This window comes from Dermacentor andersoni, chromosome 11 (assembly GCF_023375885.2).
Source record: "Dermacentor andersoni chromosome 11, qqDerAnde1_hic_scaffold, whole genome shotgun sequence".
Taxonomy (NCBI): Eukaryota; Metazoa; Arthropoda; class Arachnida; order Ixodida; family Ixodidae; genus Dermacentor; species Dermacentor andersoni.
The window spans coordinates 108,741,406-108,762,443 of record NC_092824.1 but is presented as its reverse complement, the minus strand read 5'-3'; the positions used below and the strand labels follow the sequence as shown (position 1 = coordinate 108,762,443).

The 21,038-nt window shown below is 45.1% G+C and overlaps 1 protein-coding gene across 3 annotated transcripts in view; it reads right to left on the bottom strand.

Moving 5' to 3' along the window:
- Positions 1-3,341: 3,341 nt before the first annotated feature.
- LOC126539604 (uncharacterized) overlaps positions 3,342-21,038 on the bottom strand; it is a 34,262-nt gene continuing 16,565 nt past the window's right edge. For all 3 annotated transcript variants that reach the window (XM_055075380.2, XM_055075381.2, XM_055075382.2), the window contains 5 exons: positions 20,567-20,799; positions 17,987-18,315; positions 14,572-14,704; positions 7,021-7,349; positions 3,342-3,935 (listed from right to left, as the gene is read on the bottom strand). In XM_055075380.2, the coding sequence (XP_054931355.1) occupies positions 3,663-3,935; positions 7,021-7,349; positions 14,572-14,704; positions 17,987-18,315; positions 20,567-20,799 (1,297 nt within the window). In that variant the 3' untranslated portion in view covers positions 3,342-3,662. The remainder of the gene's footprint in view (positions 3,936-7,020; positions 7,350-14,571; positions 14,705-17,986; positions 18,316-20,566; positions 20,800-21,038) is intronic.

The following is a 21,038-nucleotide window of genomic DNA, read 5'->3' as shown; positions in this document are numbered from 1 at the left end:
CTTATCTTTTTAAAAACGCCGTGGCCCCCTGTTGGCCATGCGAAAGGGAGTGGGAGGCCACTCAAATCACTCCACTGCAGCCTTTTCTCTCACCCTTAATATTGCATCAAACATGAGATAGCCTTGTTAAAAAATTCCAGGATTTTGTGTGCCAACACCAAAGTATTATTATGAGATATGCTGAAGTGGGAGGACTCCGGATTACTTTTGACCACCTGGTGCTCTTTTAACATGCACCCAGTGCATTGTAGAGGGGCGTTTGCACATTTCGCCTCCATCGAAATGCAGCCACAGTGGCCGGGATTTGATCCCACGCCCATGGTCTTAGCAGTGGAATGGTGAAGCCTATACGCCCTCACGGCAGGTAAATAATCTTGTATACTATCGTGAAACATCATGTTCTCAGCATTACTTACCCCCCCTTGCCCAAATATAGTCAATTGTCTCATAAAACATACTTTTACGCTCGATGCAAAATCTGGTGTAGTTATAGAAGACTGACTTTCAGAATTTGAAGGGACTATGGAAACCCGTTTCTCTTACGGTGGTGCACTTCTGATAGCCTTTCAATCATGGTGCTCCACAACAACACCCAAGAGCAACAAAGATGCAGTCACAGAATGAGTGTGACGTGTTAAGCGTTAAAAACCACCACTTCGCTCAGCTACCAGGAAATCATGGGTACTACTACATGAATTTGTTGCATCTTTGTGCTTTATACATTTTTGTAGCGTTATTGTGCGTTACCTTCCTACACTTCAAATTAGTTTTATATGTCTTAATGCTTGAAGGTAATAAGTGCCTTCACTTATTCACTGTTATATCACTGTTAATCACTGTTAATTTTCTTTTTTTCCCAATGACCGTTTTTCACCAGCTAGCTATTGTTACAAAGTTATATGTTGCTCTGTTCAAGATGTGCCTTCACGTACCTAAACTTTCTCGAATTTTGCCGCGGATTCTGTTTTCAAAGCATCTTGTATAGTCGGATTACGGGTGCGATGCTATTAGTGATGCGCATCCTGGAATTGCACAATGCACAATACATGTGCATTGTGCTCATCGCAATTGGTTGTGCTCATCATTGTGTGTTACTTGTTTTTCTGGGGATTTTTGTGCCAAATAAAGAGTTATATTCGCAGCTGAAAGTTCTGGCACTGTGTGGCGCATTAGTGGCGCACTCTGCCACTCGCATTGTTCAAGCTGAGCACACTGAAACACAACTGGCTGCCCAATACATTACGGAGTCGAACCGAAGCTGGATGCCACTTGCCTACAGTGGATGCCACTTGCCTACAGTGGATGCCACTTGCCTACAGTGGATGCCACTTGCCTACAGTGGATGCCACTTGCCTACAGTGGATGCCACTTGCCTACAGTGGATGCCACTTGCCTACAGTGGATGCCACTTGCCTACAGTGGATGCCACTTGCCTACAGTGGATGCCACTTGCCTACAGTGGATGCCACTTGCCTACAGTGGATGCCACTTGCCTACAGTGGATGCCACTTGCCTACAGGATTGCGTGCGCCAAGGAAACCTGAAACACGGTCACTGCCCCCTAAATTGTGTACCTTTCGTCACAGCGGACCATGAGTTTGCAAAAAAACATGCAGCAGCTTCTGTGAAGACACGTCCCACTTTCGTGTTCTATCGATTCCTATGAAAGAGGGATCAACCCTAATTTTTTTTACAGTATATGCAAACAGTGACGACCCTTTCTATGCAAGCATAAATGATGACTTCTACCAGGCTCTATCAACACTCTTCTCGCTACTTGCGAGGGATCTGTGTGAAGAAATGGGTGTCCAACATTTTGAACATTCCCTGATGCCTCCCTGAAAGACGTTGCCACCATGGTAGCGGCAGCTCACAGATTGTGACATGTGATTTTTCGAGGTCGCAAAGCGTGCCCCAGAGATACACATTAAAATGCACTTCCTCGAGCTCCAGGCAAAGTACTCATGCCCAGAATATTACACTGATGCATCAAGGTCGCATGCTGGTGTGTCTTATGCAGCACTTTGTTCATCCTTCTCTGAATCAGATGTTTTACATCCTGGAGCTGGTATTTACATGATCGAGGCGTTAGTGGTATTGACAGCTGTTAAACACACCCGGAAAACTAAGAGCTATGTACTGACTTTTTTTAGTGTCGCAAGATCCATAAGGTCACCTACTTAACAGAAGAATCTGTACTTAATGGGCTTTATTCACTCCTTTGTACAAGTTATATCTCTAAGCAGCATACTACAATATGCTGGGTGCCTGGACATAGAAGTATTAAGGGCAATGTACGTGTAAACGAAACTGCCACCTCAATATTCACAAAACCCAGATACTTCTCAGTAGCTGTCCCTGCATTAGACTTGAAACATATCTTACAGAGAAAGCTTAGGAGCTACTGGCAGTGCTTATGGGACACTAAAAAATCCAAAAGGTTGCATGTCATTAAACCACGGCTAGAAAAATAGTCACTTATATAAAAAAATGCGGTAAACCAAGGTTATCATGTGTAGACTTAAATCGGATGCACCTACGGCTTTTGACTGGTGATGAGCCACCTAACTGTGGTAAATGTGGCATGATGTGTCCTCCTTGTTTTGGTGGAATGTCGTGAATTTTAGTTGCACAGAAAGAAACATTTTAATTTACCACACCATCAACAACCTCTACTACGTCTGGTAATATTATTAGGCAATGACCCGCTGTTGACGTTAAATCAAGCTTAGCTTTTTTAAAGAGTGCTGGTGTAATTCCCCGATTTGTAGCAGGGCTGCTTTTCAGAGGCTGCTGCAGAAGTATTTAGACAGGTGTCTCCCGTTTCTTGCACTCTAGGACCCGCATAAGGCATATGTCGACATAATGCTATGTGCACAATAAAATAATGGTTGAAAGGTGGCACTTTGTTTGTATCGGCCACATCCCACTGTTCAACGCACCAGATCACTGTGACATAATAAATTTTGAAAGAGTCTTCTAGGGCCTAGATAATTCTTCAGCGGTAAACATAGACTACATTGTGCTCTAAAAAAGCCAAAGATTGAACATGTTGACTTTCGTGGGCTTTTTCTGAGCCAATATGGCCAAAATACGAAAAACTTTCAAATTTGCGAGGTCACAGTGACAGATTTGGCGCAAAGTTCAATAGCTGGAACTTTGACCTTCATTTTCTCTTCTAATTGTCAACCTAGTATTTTGAATTTAATGACAACTGAGCTTTGAAAGAACTCTTTATACATCTAAACTTATTCAGTGTTTTGCTTTAATGTCCCCTTAAGATAACATGAAAGTCCATCAGAAAATACTTCCAAAGACAAATAAACGAGGCAGGACACAAATAATGCTTTAATTTCTCTTTAATTACAAATTTTACTGCAATCATACAGAGCTATGGGCAGGGCGAACATTGTTTAGGCCACTTATCTGCTCTTTAAGTTCTGCCCATATTTACAAGAAATGGCAATTACACACTTTTCTTGCCATCATGGCAGACAAATGTCCACCATTGAGTCCTGATGAATGTGTGACTTAAGGGGCTTGTCAATGGATGCCCATTGTGCATCAGTTTTTGGGAACAAGCATCGCCACAGGAAAGGGATGGGGGGAGAATTTTCTAACAAGTAAATGTTGGGTGCAAGAAAAGCCTTTTCAGAGATTTCCTAATCTTGCGGTGGCACAGACTTAACCTCATGGCTCCCATGTGGTGAGGGGTCCCATAGCTGTGATGGATGGTCACTGCACAGTGCTCTGGGGAAGACTGGCTGGCTTGGCATCGTAACGAACGGCGGCATCGTAGGGGGCCCGCAGAGGAAGGGCTGCTGCTGATTTGGTGGTGGGGGCATTGCTACGAAGTGTGGGGGGAGGTTGTGGGGCCCCCTTGGTCCGAGAAAGCTACTGAAATGGTGCCATGACAGTGGACCCATGGGCTGCGGCTAAGTGGGGAAAGGGGTGGGGCCAGAAAAAAAAATCATTCAAGCTTGAAGTTTGGCCAGTTTGGGGGCGAGAGCCAATAATTTTGACGCTCCCACCTTTGACCATTCACAGTGATTTTAAGGCAGATTGAAATGAATGATGTCACTTGCTTAAGTGGTGTGAAAGTACAACCACACACAGATCGTGAAATCAAGGGAAGATACAGGGAAGACGGGAGATGGAAATTGAAGACTATGAGCAAAACGAGAACAAGGTAAAAGCGGGAGCCAACGTCTCGACAAGTCCACTTGTTGAAACGTTGGCTCCCGCTTTTACCTTGTTCATGTTTTGCTCATAGACTATGAAAGATGCTCATTGCAACAATGTTGGACTTAAGATGAAAATACCACTGTTATTCCGATAGTATTTGTTATAAGCAATATTTGTTACACGATGATATAGATGAGAAACATCTTAAATTTACTTTGTTATATTCAATAATTTTTTATATTATATCCATAGTCATTATATCGAGCTTCGATTGTGTATCCATCCAGTACTTATAATTATTATGCAAACAGAGCATGTGTAAATATGCGAACTTGTGGGTGATAGAGGGTGCACTCTTAGATTGCAAAATGATATAGTGCATACAGTTAAACCGTGGTTTTAGATCTTCAACATAATATGATTTCACTGTAATGAAGTTTCCCTGCGACCTCGAAGGAATACCGGGACAATAAATAACCCGCAAACACCTCTCAAATTGCACGTCGCAACTGTTCACCAACCCGCCGAAGCGGAGCAGCATCATGTTTCATAGAAAGTTTAAGTGCGATAACATTCCACCCTGCCCCATCTGCTGTTCCCTTTGGGTGCGAGTGAAAGGGAGGAGGATGGTGGCCTGATGAGGGCTGCGAGTAAGGGGAAAGGTGGGCTTGCAGTAACATGCGCGCGTGAGTGCGGGGGAGGTTGCTTCTAGTATGGCCATGGCTGTGCATGGTTGTCAAAATGGCAGAGTGCATTTGCAGCCCGGTTGTCCTGTTTTAGAGGTTGTTTGCCGCGTATGCAAAGAGAATGTGCCGAGATGGGGTGCATCATGTGCGTTGTCTTCCCGCATTTTAGTTCTGGAGGTTGCGTAACCTCGAGTTTCAGAAAAGCGTTGATGCAAGAGTCAAGCGAAGTGTTCGCTCCCAACTTTCGGCGCATTTCATGATAGCGTTGTCACACTGCCAGTGAAACTATCAGCCCAGGGTGTGGGGGGAGGCGGGGGGGGGGGGGGGGGCAGAGTGGATGCTTCACTTCGTACCGCCAATTCGAAAACATTGTTGACGCGGCATAAAACCATATCTTTCGTCACCGCCTCTCAAATTCAACGAAATTATTTTTTTTCTTGTTGAAGTTGCCCTATTCCGATAGCCCAATAATTGGTAAAATTCTGCAACACCTTCCACATATGAAAAATCCACAGGCGATTGTATCTATTTGATTAAGAGATCAAATTTTAATATAACGAAATTTTGGTATAACTAAGCAAATTGCCTGCTTTACCGACTACATTATATTGAGGTTTAACTGTACTACATATGAGAGATGCTGGCAATGAAAGCAAAGGCAAGCGTTGTGATGCTTGCATAACAGCATCTCTTGAGTGAATAACAGCAGATTTTCGGCCACTTTCATTACTCATCGACTATGAAAATAGAAAATAAGTGAAATGTGACAATCTGAGTCCAGCGCTCTCCCAGAATACCACTGCAGTGCACACAGTGCAACAAGGGCTGCATGTTCAGGTTATGGCACTTCATCACCTCCAGTTAGGCTATAATTTCGGTAGCATGACACCGCTTTAATAAAGACTACTGCGGCATCTGTTTTCAAGTTACTGAGTAGATTGGCTTACAGCTAGTATCAGAATCTTGTTAAACGAAGAGGTTAGGACAAATTATTTTCATTGCAACATCGCAGGTACACACAAAAGTGCACCGAGCCTATGCCTAAGTTTGTGACTGGATGTATAGGCTACAAAGAAATTCTTGTTTGTCTCGCAACTTCCCCATTGCAGACAACTGTGGTTGAATGCAAAAGCAAAGGAAAGCTTACTTCTATCTGTAAGGGCGTTCTATTTCTAGCTTACCCATCTAAAAATCTTAGTTGTTTCATGCTAGGAGATGGCTCAATTACAAAAGAAACACTGACTGAGGTAACTGCAATATTCTCTTGCAGTGCATACAGTGTGGGCACCACACTCTCGTAGTGCATATTGTTTCATCTTCAAACGCGATTTAGTTAGCATACAATATCTATGTATTATAATTGGTTGACTATGATGTACCAAGCATAAAAGAGACATTACATCATACTAGACACTCATGCCATATGCTTGCAGTGGTGACATCAATTTTCTCCTACCTTTGCATCATTTTCTCACGACCTTGTCTTCTTAAAAGTGACTTCTTCGGCACCTTGAGGCACTAACCTATAACCTTAGCCTCTCTCAATATTAGCCTTTGGGTGTCCTGCTAACCTTGATGCAACCCCATTGACCACGACAAGCGAGCAAAGATTGCTTACAAAATGACAGTGCAAGGGGCTATTCTGTAAGAGTCCACCTAGTGGACTGTCCATTTCGGCCGCTGCTGATTGGATGCAGCTGTACGAGAGAAGAGGAGACGAGCAGCCGTAGCCAATCAGCAGCGGCCGAAAGCGACAATCCACTAGGTGGATTCCCAGGCCTGCACCTAATACACATAATACCCGAGGAAGTGGATGGTAAAGTAGTGCCATAGTAGCTCAGTTGGTCAGAGCATTGCGCGTGTAATGCGAAGACGTGTTTGTATCCCACCTCCCACCAGTTTGCTTTTTAATCCCCCTTTCATTTCCTTTTTTACCAATTCCTTAATTTCGCTTGAAAACAAGTAATTTATCCTATGTTTTCATTGGTGTCATTGTCTGTTGGCTTTATATGATTGTGACTAGCAAAAATCAGGCAACTTGGCTCTCCTTGTTCATTAGAGTTCAGTATATTAATTTCTGTAGTAAGGTTTGAGCTGCAAAGGAGCTAATTTTAGTAGACTTTCAATGATGATGTTGATTCACACTCACCCTCTGGCCATATCGCTGGTGTCCCATGTCTTCCGACAGCTGTTGCGCTGGCTGCTGTAGATGCAGCCCCAGCATGCAGGTCTGAACATCAGGGTGTGGTGCCGTCTGGCTGTTGGCTCCCGGGGACCCCGGTGGGCGAAAGGGCGGTGCTACCACAAAACGCGGAGGCGTGACCATAGGCGGGACAAAGGAGCTGGGGGCAGCTCCCATCTGGAGACCTGCCGTTCCCATGTTCTGTGGCACCCTCTGGAACTGTGTCTGGGTGATCCCCGGTGGTGCAGTCCCCTCATGTGGCACTTTGGGAGCAAGCCCGGGATGGCCTGTTTGACCTGCAGAACATGGGGAAGTGTCCAGTTGTTTTATAGCGAAGCTGTTTGCCTCTAGTCGGTCTAGTCCATATGTTTTATAGCAAAGCTGTTAGCCTCTAGTCAGTCTAGTCTAGTCTAATCCCGGCGACAATGCAGGGTCAGGATAAGTGGCTCGTACCTCCGTTAGGCATAAGTCCTGTAAGGCTTCAAGCAGTCAGCAAAGTTAAGTGAGCAGTGCATATATTCTTTAAAATCACGCATACAACATACAGAACATCACACATTTCAATAAAGAACAAGCACAATACTGCCACGTATGAGTTTGTGCCGCTGTGGACAAAAGGACATTGGGAGGAGGTTGAAGCGTATCAACGAATGGCAGATGGTGTTACCCAGACTATACTGAACTACAACCTTGTAACTGTATATATTGTAAATACATATATTTTCTCCGCGTAACATTTTGGTGGATGTGCGGGGTACTCTCACCACAAGCTGGCCTTGAATCTTCGCAGCGGGCGTCACATCGGTTCCGCTTTTATGGCTACTGACGCTGCCTCCGTGGCTCAGACACCAGCGGAAGTAGTGCTAACCCAGCTACGTCACCTGGGAATCTTCATCGGCACTGGCAAGGTCGACATCGAAGACTGGCTGACGTCCTATGAGCGCGTCGGTAAGCACAACAAATGGGACGCCCCACTTTTGCTGGCCAACGTGATCTTTTACTTGAGAGGAACCGCGAAGGTATGGTTCGAGACGCATGAAGCCGACATTAGAAGCTGGGATTCCTGCAAGGAAAAGCTATGCTATCTTTTCAGAAGACCTGTGGACATCAAATGGAGGCCAAGCAAAAGCTAACATCTCGTGCTCAGACATCAACCGAATCGTACGTCGCATATATTCAAGAAGTTCTGGCTCTCTGCTGTAAAGTGGACACGGACATGCTGGAGGCCAATAAGGTAGGACACATATTGAAAGGCATCGCGGACGATGCGTTCAACCCCCTGCTTTGCAGGAACTGATCAAGAAGTGAGTCCATCATTACGGATTGCCAGAATTTTCTGAAAACAAAGAGCAAACGCATCGCGCAATGCTTCGACTAACTTCTGAATACGGCCGACACTTCCTCCTGCAACAACCCTCTGGCGTTACATAATGCATGACCTTGCGGCGTCACATCCGCCTACAACGCCAAGCTTGACACAGGTCATCCGTCACGAACTTGAGGCTATGGCTTCAAGTTCTCACTGCCTGATCCATACACATGACAACATGACCATCTCGCTCATTCAAGCTGTTTTCCGCCAAGAAACTGCAAACATGGACATCCAGTCTGCTGTCCGCCCACGTACCACCCCTACCGCTCCTGTCATTGCCTCTGCTGCACCTTGACAGTCGTTCCCGAATCAATAACGGAACCCCTCTGAGTGGCGAACACCGGATCACATGCCAATTTGCTTTTCTTGCTCCCGGGTCGGTCACATCTCCCACTATTGCTGTAGTAGCCGCTGGTACTCCTTGCCACGGCCATATGGTGATCGCCGCTTCGACCGAGACCCTTTGCCTCTGTCGCCCCTCTCTGAGCCATATCATAACTGCCTTCCCTCTCGGGGACACACCACTAGCCGCTCGCCCTCGCCGCAATGCCATCAGTCCCATTCGCTTACACCTCGACGTCCCTCATCCCCGTCCTACGCGGGCCGCTTCTCTGGAAACTAAGCAATGCAGCCCCCAGAGGTGAAGCTGCAAAACCTCTGCTGACCCCTGCTGCTCAACCGAACCTTGTTGAAATTTTTGTTGATGTACCCGGTCAAGCCCTCATCGATACTGGCGCTCAGGTGTCGGTTGTGTGATCAGATCTTCGTAGCCATCTCCATAAAGTCCTGACACCTGCCTAGTCGCCTGCCATCCGGGTAGCTAATGGCAGTACAACAGCCATGATGGGAATGTGCGCCGCCCGTGTTACCGTTGCCGGCCATCCAGTGTTAGTCCTGTTCACTGTACTGGCTGAGTGTCCCCACGAAGCAATTCTTGGAATCTACTTTCTGACTCCCCATTCAGCACTTATTGACTGCAACCGGCACCCTTCGTCTTAAACTGCCCCATTACTTTGCCGACCCGACCAATGACCACAAGTCCAAACTTCGTTCTACTGAATTTGTTCGACTGCAACCTGATGCTGCGACTTACGTCCTCATGTCGCCTTCTTCACCACATCGAGATGGTCCTTACGTGGTGTCCCCACTTTGCGACGTCCTCCTGGCCCGTCAACTAGCACTACCAAGCCCTCTTGTAAACTACTCTTGTCAACAATCAAGCGTGGCTTTTTCTGAACTTTGGTTCGTGTCTGCAAGTGCTTCCTGAGGATATCTCTTGCTGTGCTGTCCCCTTTGGAAGACTGGAGTAGCTGCTCTTACGCCCGAACCACGATTTGACAGTGCTGCAGCTTCTGCCCCTCCTACTTCATGCAACAACAAGTTTACACCAACGATAGCTACTTATTTACGACCTGCTTACGCCGACGCCCTTGGCCGCATTCTCATGTCCTATGAAGACATCTTTGATTTTGTCAATCGCCCACTAGGTCGAACCCGTGTCGTCACCCATCCAATCCACACTGGCGATGCTTCTCCTATACACTGGTGGCCCTACTGTGTGTCTGCGGCTAAACGCCAAGTCATCCAAACAGAAGTGGGCAAAATGCTCTCCAGAAACATTATCGAGCCTTCCTGAAGTCCATGAGTGTCACCTGTCGTTTTGGTTAAAAAGAAAGACAATACCTGGAGATTTTGTATCAATTATCGTCACCTCAATAGGATACCAAAACGGACGTGTATGCGCTTCCGCGTATTGATGACGCGCTGTACTGCTTACACGGTGCCAGTTATTTTTTGTCGATTGATTTGTGTTCTGGCTACTGCCAAATCGCAGTGGATGAACGAGATCGCGAAAAGACTGCCTTCGTCACCCCAGATGGCCTCTACCAATTTAAAGTGATGCCATTCAGAATGTGCAATGTCCCTGCTAGCTTCGAGCGCATGATTGGCTCTCTTCTGCGCGGATTCAAATGGACCACATGCCTCTGCTACCTTGATTACGCGATAGTTTTTTCACCGACGTTTGAGAGCCACCTCCACCGACTCTCAGCTATCCTTGCTGTTTTTCAATGAGCTGGCCTACAAATCAATTCTGAAAAATGCCATTTCGGCCACCACCAAATACAAGTACTTGGTCACTTGGTTGATTCTGCTGGCATCCAGCCTGATCCTGATAAAGTTTGTGCAGTTGGTGAGTTAACAGTTCCGTGTTCTTCTACTGATGTCTGAAGTTTCCTAGAGCTGTGTTCTTAATTTTGGTGATTTATCCAGAACTTTGCCGAAATCGCTCATCCTCTCACAGACCTCCTCAAAAAGAACACTTTTCATTGGGGACCCGGCCAGGCTGCAGCATTTTCAGTGCTTATCAGTCGCCTTATCAATCCACCCGTGTTGGGTCATTTTGATCCTCATGCCTACACAGAAGTTTGCACTGATGTCAGTTGCCATGGCATTGGCACTATCTTGTCCCAACGACAGCGGGACACCCATTGCGAGATCGTGTATGCTAACAGTCTTCTTTCAGTACCAGAACGCAGCTACTCCATAACAAAATGTGAATGCTTGGCCCTTGTTTGGTCCATTGCTAAGTTGCGCCCTTACCTGTTTGGTTGGCATTTCAGCGTCGTGACAGATCATCATGCCTTATGTTGGCTATCTTCACTCAGAGACCTGACTGGGCGTCTTGGCCGCTGCACTTTTCGCCTGCAAGAGTACACCTTTCCCGTGTCCTACAAATCTGGGCGGCTACATAAGGCCTCCGAGTGCCTCTCCCGCTATCCTGTCGACCCTCCCGATGGCAGTGAAACCGATCCAGATACCTGTGTTTTGTCATCTCCAACTTCTCACGCATCGCCGACGAGCAGCGTCGTGACCCATATTTGCGATCCATCATCGAACGCCTTCCTTCAGAGCAACCGGATGTTTTTGTCCGTATGTTTGTTCACCTGCACAGGACCTTATACCAACGCAATATGAATCCACGTGGTGCTGAACTGCTTCTCGTTGTTCCCCAGCATCTGTGCTCGACAATTCTCTCGCAGTTAAACAATGTGCCCACTGCTGGTCATTTGGGTGTCTCCCGTACGTATGACCATGTGCGCAGGCGATTTTTCTGGCCTGGGCTATATTGCTTTGTTCGAAGCTATGTCGCTGCCTGCGAACTTTGCCAACGCTGCAAGAAGCCTCCATTGTCTCCCGTTGGGCACCTTCGGCCTATAGATATCCCCAGCGAGCCATTTTACCGCGTCGGCCTGGGCCTCCTTGGCCCGTTTCCAACTTCATCCTCAGGCAACAAGTGGGTGGCCACTGCGACGGACTATACCACGCGTTATACTATAACGCGGGCCCTTCCTACGAGCTGCATAACTGATCTGGCCGATTTTCTCCTTCATGAGGTGATCCTATATCATGGTGCCCCACATCAGCTACTCACTGATAGAGGCCGCTGTTTTCTTTCTAAGGTTGTTGACGACCTTATTCGCTCTTGCTCCACGTCCCACAAGTTCACGATTCTTACCACCCACAGGCAAACGACCAAGCATCTCAACTGTACACTCAAGAACATGCTCTCCATGGACATGTCTCATGATCGCCGGGATTGGGACTGCACCTTAGCCTTCATGACGTTTGCATACAATTCGTTGCGTCACGATATAACTGGTTATACTCCGTGCTATCTGCTACTAGATCACCGTGACCCATTCCTGCCTCTTGACTTGCTGCTGCCTTCCAATGCCACCTCTACCATGTTCTATGCTCACGACGCCATTGTTCGCGCAGCCACAGCACGTCGCATTGCCCGTGACCGTCTTCTGGCGTCTCAAACTATCCAAAAGCACCGTTACGACAGTCGTCGTCGGCACATTCATTTCAGCCCTGGGTCACTTGTACTGCTTTAGTTACCCTCCCGTCGCATCGGCCTTTGCAAAAAACTGCTGCCGCGATACGTCAGGCCACACCGAATTTTCCCCCAAGTCACCAGCCTCACATATAAGATATAACCTTTGACTTCACCGTCTTCTACCCCATCAGGAACTGATATCATGCACGTTTCGTGACTAAAGCCCCACAACTCGCATACTGATTCGGCACCCCAGGAAGCATCGAGAGGATGCTTCTGCCGTCGGTGGTTAATGTCATGTACGAGTTTGTGCCGCTGTGGACAAAAGGATGTTGGGAGGTGAAGAGGAGGTCGAAGTGTCTCAACGATCAGTAGCTGGTGTTAGCCCGACTACCGAGCTAGAACCTTGTTACTGTATATATTGTAAATACGTATATTTTCTCCCCGTAACAATACAATAATCGGAACCACATAGTTGATGATAAGGCTAACAATGCGAAGCACGTAGCGCTCGCCATATACATTTTCTGGTGAAGATTACTGTTGTGCAAGCTACCGTACTGATAGCAGCTTGGCGACATGGGGAGTGACATTCTTAGCCTTTTGTATATAAACAAAGCAGCCTAGTAACCAATTTCAATCTTGCAGCACCACTGTGGGTGGCTGGGTGCTGTCAAAAATTACCATTTCTCCCATTACTCTACATTACCATTGCTATCAATTACTCTAAAGCAATAAAGCATTGCATACTCCCCTCAGCAATCATATTGGTGGTTTTCAACAGCTTTGATGGACATCCACTTTCGCTGGGGCGGGATGGCGAGCCAATTTTTTTATTGCCGAAAGAAAAATGGGAGGGCGCCCACACAAGGGAAAGCCTACGAGGAGCATGTTTCGCATGTTGGTCATTGTCATCATTCTTATCCTTATTGTCATTGTATATAACATAAAGGCAAGTTTCTAAACAAGGCCAAAGATTCACAGGCAGTGGTTAGTAATTAACACAGAAAAAGGAAAAGTCTTGGTAAGTCTCCATGGAAGGCAGGGATTGTAGCTGATATACATATGATTGCTCACAATCTACTCTGCATAGGAAGGAGAAAGTGGAATAAACTATTCCAAAGAGGAGTAGAAAAAGATTTGGTTTTGACGTACGAGTAATTCTGATCGTATTTTCGGGTCAGGCAATGGTAAAAAGTTCAGAGCATTCTAATCACGAAGCAAACTTTGGCTAAAGGGTTTTGTGAAGACCAATTTTTGGAATGTATTTGAACAAAGAACCCAAGTCCTGCTGCTGTTTTGAAGAGTAAGGTATAGAACGCCATGTAAGTTATAGTACTTTACTAAACCAGTGCTTGACAAATGGAAGACAACCCATCATCAATAACAGTTCTTTGAAATGGCACTGCATTGGCTTCGAAAAAGGGACGCACCTGACACAGAATTTTTATTGATGAAAGACGGAGCAATACGCGACAAAGGCCACAGACTGTTAACAGTAATGCACATTTTAATTACACGCCCTTTCATATCACAACACAGACCAAAATACTGTTGCTATATGCATATGCTATATATGCATATGCTATATATGCATATTGCAAATACCTTTACACCCCACTTTAACTTAAGCAGATAAACCACTTATGCGCTTGACAGACGAATGTGGTAAAATATTTCTGTGAAAGTCTGCAAGATGGAGGAAAGGTTCTACACTTTTTTAGGTGATACTGGCTTCTTCAATAGACTTCAAATTAATTGAAATTTATAAATTTTTGTTGATTTCTAGCACCTAGTGGGTGGCTCAGCATTGCCCGAGACGATGGGCAAGAATGACAAAGAGGTCAACGATGAACATGGTACGAAACTTGCGATATTTGGAATGCGACCAATGCAGCCCCATGATGAACCAACTCAAACATTCCAGCACACGCTACAATTCTGCTGTGTGCGTCGGTACTTCTTACACCAAGACAAGAAGATGATAATACCAGCAATGCTCACTAGCTACACCAGCATAATTTTTAGCCCCCCCCAGGGCAAGAGCCCACCAAAACTGCTGCAAAACACACCATTATGACTCATCCGGGCTGGTGTTGCAGTGGCTGGCATTAGTACTGTTTGTAGTGCCCTGCGCCTTGCTCAAAATGAGAAAGCAGAGATACAAAAGGCTGCTGAAAGATCTCGTTGCAGGAAAAACAGACATTCATTCCTCTTGGAATTGCAGGTTAGCTATCCTTTATGAGCTCCGCATTTTCAAGACACCGGAGACCGAAGCCAAGATGGCCTCAGCCAGCAAGCTTACCCTCTGCTTGAGCACTCTGTTGTTGCTGGTGATGCGAAGAATGCCACTGGTTCCTGGCCTGACGCGACCGCGCTCCCTGTCCGGCTCGTTGCCTCTGTTGCAACACGAGGCCCAGCTGCGGCGGATTCGGCCTCTGTGGGTTTTGAGCAAAGCTACATATATATACACACTTTATCTACATACTAGCCGAGAGGATGTAATTTAAAAATCCTGCACATACAAGTCTCTCAGTTGTTGGGCCGTTATTTGTGTGACATCAACGCCTAGATTATTATATTTATTTAGAAGCATTGGCATTGCGTACGACAGCTTTTCCCTTAAATAATTTTTTCTGGGTGTGACCACCTGCCATATCTTTTTATGACAAGTAACATAAAATTTGTCATTGAGTTCAAGGTTGGCAATTTCTCGTAGAAAGGAGCAGTTCAGTTTTACTTCCCAGCTAAATGCAGTTGTTAACTTGTACTAGTATAACGTTGGCACAGAAATTATGTTGGCTTTCTGAAATAAGTTTATAGTACAGGACATTAAAGAGCAGCCGAACAAACTTCTTTTGCAAGACAAGTAATTTATGCAAATTACCAAAAGTAGTTGTGCCCCAAACCAATAAGCAATAATAGAGGTATCAATAAAAAAGCGAGTTATAAATGAGAAGTTTAAACTTTAAACGGCAACAGTGATTTACATTTCCACGTCATGCGAATGACCCTAGATAACTGGATTGAGACTGCGTCAATATGTTCGTCCCAAAGCATATTGTTTAAACTTAAAGTTTTTTCCCTGTACATAATTTTAATATTTGAACTCGCTGGCTTATTTTTAGGCCTAAAGAGCACAGCTTTGGTTTTTTGTATTTATTTCTAATTGGTTCATTATTGACCAGTCCCTCAGCTTAGAGTGCATGAGGTTCGTTTCATACTCTACAGTTGTAAAGTTTGTTCCTGAAACAAATATACTGATGTCATCAGCATACAGGACATATTTCACGTTTAGGTAAATATTCGTTACATCACTGATATAGGCGTTAAAAAGAAGGGGCCCCAAAACACTTCCCTGCAGAACTCCTTTTGAAATTGACTTCATACTTGAGCAATGCATATCTATCTGAACAAATTGCATTCTGCTTGCTAGGTAAGATTTAATTAGTGCTAAACAATGAACTCAAATGCCATAGCTATCAAGTTTTTCAATCAATGTTAAAGGGACACTAAAGTGAAAAACGATTTCTTCTGCATCAGTAAATTACCGTTCTACAACACAAAAAACACCACTCTTACAACGATAAGACGTTTGGTAAGCCAGAAAAAGCGCAAAAACGAAATACGGGTGGCGACACCTACTTAAGTTCCCGCACCTGGGGGCTGTGACGTCTTGGATTTTGATGGCATCTTCTAGGGCCTACTAATTATATATAGTAGTACAGATTGACTACATTGTGTTCTAAAGGAACCAAATATTAAACATTGCAAGTTTCGGGAACCTTTATTCAGCAAACGCGGCCCAAATGCGAAAACATACTTTGGAATCGCTGACGTCACGCTGACGTACCGGCGCTAGGGTTTCGGCGCGAAATTCAAATACTGATACTTGGAACTTAATTTTCTCATCTAATAATCAAACTATCTTTTTGAAATGCAGGGTTCTCAAACAATGCTGCATTAGTCTAAACTGATTTATTGTTTCGCTTTAGTGTCCCTTTAAATGGTGAATATTATCAAATGCTTTGCTAAAATCCACATAGACGCCAAGCACAAGTTTTCTTTCTTCAAACTGGGATAAAATGAATTCCTTTTGTTCTAACAGTGCATATTCGGTGGAGTTAAGCTTTCTGAAGCCAAATTGGGCAGGTGATATTATAGGTGATGTAAGATTTTTTCCGAACCCTTAGAAAACATAGGCAATATGGATACAGGCCTATAATTTTGAATATCATTTCAGTCTCCCTTTTTAAATAAAACACTCACTTTAGCGATTTGCATTCTTTTTGGAAAGGTTGCACTGGACAAACATAAATTAATATATATGTAAGGTACGGTGTGACAATATCTAACACATGCTTTACCGGTCTAATTTGCATGCCTTCAAAATCACACGAGGAACTATTTCGCAGTGACATAAAAGCAGAGAAAACTTCATGTTCAGAGACAGGCTCAAGAAATAATGAAAAGGGGCTAGCAACAGGCTTCAACTTAAACAATGTCACAACAACTTTTTTGGTTGTTCCTAACAAAGTGATCATTAAACATAGTGGCGAGAGGGATGCCAGATATCTCATTGCCATTTATGTTCACCTTTTCTATATGAGAATGCGATTTATTATGATTTAAGACAGTATTAAACCTTTTCCATAAGAAGTCAGGTTTTGGTGTAGAGCACTCAAATTCAGGCTGAATGTGTCGCATTCTACTTAGTTTCATTTCCTTATTCAGTTTATTACGATATATTTTGAATTGTTTCAGTGTATCTGGGTCCTTATATTTAATAAATTTATGATACAATTCGTTTTTGCGATGTATTTTTGCAAGCAATTCAGGCGTTATCCAAGGTTTACGAATTTTTTTGCCTAAGGTAATCTTTTTTTTTTCGGAGAAGTGGTACTTGTATACACCAGAATTTATATCTATGAACTTTGTTTATGCCTCTTCAGTGTTGTTGATTTGACCGATAACTTCCACGTCACAGGTTAACATCTGAGTTCTAAAAGCCTATGCATGTGCATTGTGCTCATCGCAATTGGTTGTGCTCATCTTTGCGTGTTAGTTGTTTTTCTGGGCACAGGTGTGCCAAATAAAGAGTTAAATTCGGAACTGAAAGTTCTGGCGTTTTGTGGTTCTTGCTATTTTCTACAACGTGACAATATTTTGCTGAAGATGGTCATTTTGCTAAATCACAAAATCGCTTAGAGCTAGAAGGACAGAGCTTTGGAAAGCCCATGCAGTACTACCCATATTTCCGATGCTGGATGAACTGCAACACTTGCAGCTCTCATAGAGGCTAGTGGCAGAATTCCTTCTAGTTCTTTCTTTGACAGTGCTGGCTAACACTCCCAGGCCTACATCTAATACACTTGTAATACTAGAGGAAGTGGACGGTAAAGTAGTGCCACAGTAGCTCAGTTGGCGAGAGCATTGCACATGTAATGCGAAGACGTGTTTGTATCCCACCGGTTTGCTTTTTAATCCCCTTTCATTTCCGTATTTTTAATTCCTTAATTTCAATTGAAAACAAGTAATTTATCCTATGTTTTCATTCGTGTCATTGTCTGTTGGCTTTATATGATTGTGACTAGCAAAAATCAGGTTACTTGGCTCCCCTTGTTCATTAGAGTTCAGTATATTAATTTCTGTAGTAAGCTTCGTGCTGAAAAGGAGCTAATTTTAGTAGACTTTCAATGATGACGTTGATTCACACTCACCCCCTGGCCATATCGCTGGTGTCCCATGTCTTCTGAAAGCTGTTGCGCTGGCTGCTGTTGATGCAGCCCCAGCAGGCGGGCCGGCACATCAGGGTGGGGTGCCGTCTGGCAGTTGCTTCCCGGGGACTTCAGTGGGCGAAAGGGCGGTGCTACCACAAACGGCGTAGGCGTGATCATAGGCGGGACAAAGGAGCTGGGGGCAGCTCCCATCTGGAGGCCTGCTGTTCCCATGTTCTGTGGCACCCTCTGGAACTGTGGCTGGGCAATCCTCGGTAGTGCATTTCCCTCATGAGGCACTTTAGGAGTGAGACCGGGATGGCCTGTTTGACCTGCAGAATGTGTGGATGTGCCCATATGTTTTAGTGCGAAGCTGTTAGCCTCTAGTCGGTTGGCATTTTTTGTAGCCGATACTTGAGGCAATGCAGGGCCAGGAGGAGTGGCTCGTACCCCCGTAAGACAGAGGCTTCAAGCAGTCAGCAAAGTTAACCAAGCAGTGCATATATATATTCTTTAGAATATACACAAGCACATTACAATCACCCAAACCACATAATTGATGATAAGGCACTCCTGCTAACAATGTGAAGCATGTAGTGCTCCCCATATACATTTCCCGGTAAAGATTACTGTTGTGCAAGCTACATCACTGATGGCAGCTTGCGACGTGGAGAGTGAGATCCTTAGCCTTTTGTATATAAACGAACCGGCCTAGTAACCAGTTTCAATCTTGCGGCACCTCTGTGGGTGGCGGGGTGCTGTTGAAAGTTACCTTTTCTCCCATTACTTACATTACCATTGCTATCCGTTACTCTAAAGCAATAAAGCATTGCATATCCCCCTCAGCAATCATATTGGTGGCTTTCAACAGCTTTGATGGACATCCACTTTCGCTGGGCCGGGATGGCGAGCCAATTTTTTTATTGCTGAAAGAAAAATGGTAAGGCGCCCACACAAGGGAAAGCCTAAGGGCATGTTTCACATCTTGGTCACTGTCGTCATTCTTCTCCTTAGTTTCATCCTTATTGTCATTGTATATGGTAAGGGAATACATCTACTTAGGGCAGGTAGTGACCACGGATCCGGATCATGAGACTGAAATAACCAGAAGAATAAGAATGGGTTGGAGTGCGTTTGGCAGGCATTCTCCAATCATGAACAGCAGGTTGCCACTATCCCTCAAAAGGAAAGTGTACAACAGCTGTGTGTTACCAGTACTCGCATATGGGGCAGAAACCTGGGCTTACGAAAAGGATTCTGCTGAAATTGAGGACGACGCAACGAGCTATGGAAAGAAAAATGATGGGTGTAACGTTAAGGGATAAGAAAAGAGCAGATTGGGTGAGGCAACAAACGCGGGTAAACGACATCTTAGTTGAAATCAAGAAAAAGAAATGGGCATGGGCCGGACATGTAATGAGGAGGGAAGATAACCGATGGTCACTAAGAGTTACGGACTGGATTCCAAGGGAAGGGCAGCGTAGCAGGGGGCGGCAGAAAGTTAGGTGGGCGGATGACATTAAGACGTTTGCAGGGACAACATGGCCACAATTAGTACATGACCGGGGTAGTTGGAGAAGTATGGGAGAGGCCTTTGCCCTGCAGTGGGCGTAACTAGGCTGATGATGATGATGATGATATAACATAAATGCAAGTTTCTAAACAAGGCCAGAGATTCACATGCAGTTATTAGTGATTACCACTGAAAGAGGAAAAGTCTTCATAGGAAGGCAGAGATTTCAGCTGATATACATATTGACACATGTAAATGTTTAGCTTTATCGTGTGACCACATTTCACTGCCTAACAAAATGTTATTGCACAGTGCAGGACACGCCTGCATGTGTAGGGAGCTTCTGGAATGTTATCGATGGTTCCATCCGCTGTCTGTCACCGAACCTTGAGTAATCCGATTGCATGTATGCCCGACGCGAATGGTGTAGAGCTTTGTGGAAGACACACAGGTCCCGGCGATTACGCTGGAATTTTCGACCACTGATGTATAAAAGCCGATGTGCTTGACCCGCTGATCAGATTTTCGGCGAACGCCGACTGTGTTCGCCGCTTTTGTTGAGCATTGAGTGTACCCTGTTTTTTCTAGGCAAAGTTGCTGCGTCCTAAACCATCAGTACCACTTAACAATATGATTGCTCACAATCTACTCTGCATAGGCAGGAGAAAGTGGAATAAAATATCCAAGAGAGCAGTAGATCCTGCTGTGTGCACTGATACTTCTTACACCAAGACAAAAAGATGATAATGCCAGCAGTGCTCACTAGCTACACCAGCATCATGTTTTGTGGGGCAAGAGCTCACCAAAACACCTGCTGTGGAACACACCATTATGACTCATCCGGAGTGCTGTGTCAGTGGCTGGCATTAGTACTGTTTGTAGTGCCCAGCGCCTTGCTCAAAATGAGAAAGCAGAGATACAAAAGGCTGCTTGAAAGATATCGTTGCAGGAAAAACTGAGACATTTATTCCTCTCGGAATGGCATGTTAGCACTCCTTTACGAGCTCAGCATTTTCAAGACACCGGCCTTTATAGACCAAAGCCAAGATGGCCTCAGCCAGCAAGCTTACCCTCTGCTTGAGCACCCTGTTGTTGCTGGTGACGCGAGGAATGCCGCTTGTTTCTGGCCTGATGCGATCGCGCTCCCTGTGCGGCTTGTAGCCTCTGGTGCAACATGGAGCCCAGCTGCGACGGATTCGGCCTCTGTGGGTTTAGAGGCTTCAGCATCTCTGAATCCATGTTTTCTGGGTCCAGATTCTGTATGCTCTGCTGTGGCCGAAACTTGAAGTGCCAAGGCCTGCCACTGCAAAGGGCAGCGGTCAGCTAGCTCACCTTCGAGGCACCTTCGACCGGTCAAGAGAACAGGAAAGGACCACAATGGAACTAACAACTGTACAATGGGCCGTACAACATTTGCAGCCTCTTTACACTGTCAGTGGGTCACAGCAATGTCTAACCATGCTACTAGCCAGAAAGCTGCACATGCTTTACAATTCTACATGCTTCAGCAGCGAAGCAAAATTCGATATTCCAGTTGGGGCA